This window comes from Alligator sinensis, unplaced genomic scaffold (assembly GCF_000455745.1).
Source record: "Alligator sinensis unplaced genomic scaffold, ASM45574v1 scaffold1874_1, whole genome shotgun sequence".
Lineage (NCBI taxonomy): Eukaryota > Metazoa > Chordata > Crocodylia > Alligatoridae > Alligator > Alligator sinensis.
Window position 1 is genome coordinate 139993 of NW_005843441.1, and position 4547 is coordinate 144539.

General features: G+C 64.2%; 1 protein-coding gene across 1 annotated transcript; it reads right to left on the reverse strand.

The window, feature by feature from the left end:
- Positions 1 to 4544, reverse strand: TRIM54 (tripartite motif containing 54; the record flags this gene model as incomplete). The annotated part of the gene is made up of 9 exons (XM_006038718.1): positions 1 to 206; positions 1690 to 1728; positions 2091 to 2198; positions 2586 to 2710; positions 3078 to 3115; positions 3364 to 3582; positions 3771 to 3866; positions 4210 to 4381; positions 4510 to 4544. Coding segments are annotated over 9 exons (843 nt in total), but the record flags the coding sequence as incomplete, so codon positions are not given.
- Between the last annotated feature and the right edge of the window lie 3 nt (positions 4545 to 4547).

Sequence of the window (4547 nt, forward strand, 5' to 3'; positions counted from 1 at the left end):
ACACATGTGTTTAATAAATGAACAGGCGACCGTGCCAACTCCAAGGTTCATGAACTATAAAAAAAGTGCGGGGAGGGATGGAGGAGCAGGAGGGCGCAGTAGTGAGCAGGGTAGGGTCCACGGCTGGAGATGCCAGGTCTGGGTTCACGCTCATGGGCTGGCAGCTCCACAACCCCCTGTACTGCCGCAACAAGCTCAGTGCTGGCCTGGTGGGGAGAAGGAGACTCAATGCCCAGCGCTGCACCCCCACACCTGACCTTTGTTCCACACCCCCCATAGTTGCACCCTGCTGCAGCCCCCACATTGGCACTGGGCCCCTGTTGCCATGGGGTGGCCATGCAGGGTGCCTCTGTAATGAAGCTGGGGGCTCCTGTTGTTTTAAGGGAGAAGCTGCACGAGGGCTGCCCCCAGGTTGGGGAGGACTGAGGATTGTGAGCAGGCTACAGGGGCCTGAGACTGCAGGTGCCTACTTCGGGCCTCGCTGCCCAGCACCAGGACAGCAGGGCAGAGCCAGGGCAGACAGCAGGATGCTGCTACAGCCTGGCCAGGGAAAGTGCAGGAAGCTGTTCTGGAGGGGATGGGCACAGTTAGGGAAGGAGCCAAGAGATACAAGCCTGGGTCCCTGAGGTGGGGGCAATGGAGCCATGAGCTCTGCCAGGAGAGGAGCTCCAGCCAGCCCAGGCTGGTGGGGACTGGGAGCCATAGGCCACCAGCCGAAAGCCAGAGCAGGGGGTGGCCGGCAGTGGTACGGCCACGCAGACCAGGGTGCCAATTGCTTGAGTTTAACACTGCGCTCACAGTTTTGTTCTAGTTTCACCCTGAGGACCAGGGGAGCCTGTGGCAGTGGAAAGGTGTCCACAGGAATGACTCCGGGGGGGTAGAAAGGAGACCACAGGGGTGCCTCAAGGGCATGCCAGGTTTTGAGCCCTGCCAGGGGCACAGGCACAAGACAGAAGCAAGCTGAGCTTGAGAGAGCCAGGGCCTGACCCTGAGCGTGAGGCACAGGCAAGCTGCAGCCAAGAAGGCCAGGGCCTGACCCTGAGAGTAGGGCAACAGAAGTGGCCTGAGCCCAAGGGGGACAGGGCCTGAGCCCAGAGTGGGGCAATGCAACTGGCCAGCAGAGGCTGAGCGAGAGGCCAGACCAGTGCCAGTGGGCCTAGGCCACCAGTCAGGCCAGAGCCAGAGCCAGAGCCAGAGCAACCTGTAGGCTAAGGCTGGGAAGGCCCAAGCTGACACAGGGAGGTCAACAGAGATGGAGTGACATCTGCAAGGCCCAAGCATAGCCATGGAGGCTGCAGGAGGCCATTATTAAGGGCTCTACGGCTTAAACAAGTGCCAGTTGGGCCATGGGCGGTGACCACCGGCTCACCGTGCCAGCCAGGCACCAGTAGGTGTACCAGGGTGCAAGAGATCCCTGCGGGGAGCTGAGCACCTGGAGCCAGCATGCCGAGGCCCCCAAACCCCCAAGGAGTCAGTTGGATCGGTAGGGAACAGTGAGAGCACCCCAGGACTCGAGCAGCCTCTGGATCAATGTCCAGGGAGCATAGAGGCATGGCAGGAAAGACAAATGGGGCTGTTACAGAGAAGCAGGACGACAGCAGGATCAGGGTGGGTCAAAAGGATGTCATGTCCACCCCAGGGCTTGTCCTGCCACACCCCCAGCAGGGACCAGCTGGGAATGGGCCTTACCATGCCGGGAGCTTGCTGGCTTCTGCCTGGGTCCCGCATCTGGTGGAGGAGAGACAGGGTGAGGCAGAGGGGTAGAGACCCTGGCCTAGACTGTCCCCATCACGGCTGAACCATGGGGTGGGACCAGGCCTGGCAGGGAGCAGAGCTACCCCCAGGGGCCCCAGCTGGGGCTCCCCCTCCAAGCATAGGGCCCCTTGCCACATGGGCAGCACCTGCCCCCAGCCCTGAAGGCCAGTGCCTGCCTGGACCCCCAGCCCCAGGGCTGAGCCCTCCGCAGCCCATCAGGCAGGACCTGGGGTGAAAGCACCAGCCCAGCATACCCATGGCCCACCCCAAGTTCTGCCTTTGCCCATCCCCAGCACACTGGGTGCTGCCCTTGCCCTTGCCCTAGCCCCCGTCACCTTCTGGCCCCTCCGGTCCATCCGATCCATCCAGTCGCTGCTCCTCACTTGCCACTTCACCACCATCCAGGCCCAAGGGCCCCTCAGCCTCGTCCTCGCCCACTGGGTCTGCAGGAGCAAGAGACTGTCACCCCAGAGCCAGGCCCTGTGTGGGCAGTGGATCCCTGCCCCAGCCCCTCCCCTTGCACAGTGGGCCAGGGGGCAGGACTGGGGGACCCTGACGCTGTGGGAAACAGAGCTGGAGCTGAGGGGCAGATGCTCTGCCAGGATTACTCAGCCCCTCATGCACTTTCCCTTCTCACAGCCCTGCAGCTCAGCCCCCTTCCCTGGATCCCCCCCGCCCCCCCCGCAAGCCTGACACATTGGGGCCATGTAGGGTGCACTCACATGTGGGTGCACTCACACTGCCCCCCCAGACCTCTCAGATGGGCTCACCTGGTGGGGATGAGGTCTACCCCCCATGTCCCAGGTGATGTACCCCCTGCCCCGCATCACCTGTCTGGAAGTCGATGGTCCTGAGCATCTCGGCCACATGGTCCACATTGATGGAGAAGTGGTCCATGCTCTCATAGCCAGGCTCTGGGCGGCTGCTCAATGAAATCTTGGACATGTCCATGATCCTGCAAGGAGCCGGCACCTGGCCACTGAGTGCCGGCAAGTGCCAGCCCCACGGCCAGAGTCACCCTTGCCCACTCCCCCAGTCCCACGGCCGTGGACACCCCCTGCTGCCCCCCAATTCCAGGCCCACAGCCTGCCTGGCCCATTTGCACCATGGCAGCTGGGCCGAGAGCACGAGCAGCATGGGGGCTATGTGGGGGCGCTAGGCTGCGGCTGGGGTCAAGGCTAGGCCAGAGGTGCTGCAGTTGCCCCAGAGCTGGGGTCTGTCTTGGTGAGTGGTGGGGCCCAGCTGCACTAGGTGGGAGACAATTTCCCACCCCTGCCCCACAGACACCCCCCACCCCCCTCACTGCACCACCCCAGACTCACTTCTTGATCAGCTCCTTGGATTGCTGTGGAGGAAGGACAGAGGGTGAGTGGGGCCCCACTGGCTCCCAGGGCCCCCCTGCTCCATTCACACCGGAGCCAGACAGCAACCTGGGGCCCCTCATGCCCAGGAGACGGCAGCTCCGGTCATGGCAGCTGGGCTGCAGCCTGGGGCAGGGGCTCAGCAACTCCCCCCACCCCGGGGCGGACAGACCCCAGTGGCCCCAGCATAGTCCAGCCGCACACACCTGCAGGTAGACGGCCATCTGCGGCTCCCCCCTTGGCTGGGCATCTGCGGCTCCTCCATGGACTGGATGGCTGACTCCACCAGCTTGGAGGAGGTCTCCAGATGGTCACCGTACTGGCGGATGAGCTCACGCACGCGCTGCACTTTCCCGTCCTGCTCCCGCCCCACAGCCTGCAGCAGCTCAGCCTTGCGCTCCTCCAGGACCCCGCACAACCCATCAAAACGCTGACTCAGATGCTGCTTCTGCCGCCGGCTGTTGTCCTGCGGGGGAAGAGGGAGGCAGAGTGGGGGGCAGGCTGGGGGCACAGCCGGGCTGCACAGCATCCCTGCCATGCTGCAGGGCTGGGAGCCTGTGCGCCTGGGTTCTCTGCCTGTTCCGGGAGCCCCCTTTCCCTCTGCCCCACCCAGGACCCTGAAAGTGCCTGGATCCTGCACCCCCGAGCACCAACCTCGATGGCATGGCAGATCTCTTCCATCTGCGTGACAATGGCTTGGATTCGGTCATTCCCCGCCACCAGCATAGCGATACCATCGCTCAGTTCACTCTGCCATGTGGGCATAGTGTGGGGGTGAGCACTAGGCATGGCAGCAGGGGTTATAGACACAGTCCCCACAGGACACTTGCCAGGCAGGCACTGCACCTGGCCAGGACTGGGCCCCTGCAGGACCACCCACCCCCACCCTCTAGCAGGATAGGGCCCCACAGGAGCATCCATCCACCCCACCCTCTAGCAGGATCAGCCCCCGCAGAAGCACCCACTCCAGCCCTGTGCCTGGATCGGGCCCTGATGCAGCACCCAGCCCCCTCCCTCTGCCCAGAGCCTGCCAGGCCCCGGGGCTCCAGGCTGTGTGGGGACGAGGGGCCTTGGCAGGCGCAGGTGCCAGCACCTTCTGGCGCTTGTAGACAGCAGGCAGGGGCGCGACCTCGCAGTCCTTGTGGGCACCAAAGACCTTGCAGAGGGAGCAGGTGGGCACCTCGCAGCTCAGGCAGTAGATGTTGATGTGCTCCTCCTCGTGCTCCTCGCACATCAGCTGTGGCTCCGCTTTCGTGTGCAGCGGCCTGGGGGGGGCAGCGGCACAGTGTGAGCTCCACAGCGGCTGGGCTGGGCTGGGCTGGGCCGGCCCAGGGAAGTGGGGGCAGTGTCCCTCCCTGTTCCCCGCCCCGCCCCGCCCCGCCCGCAGCAGCACCTGGAGGACTCCTGCTTGTAGATGTCAATGATGTTCTC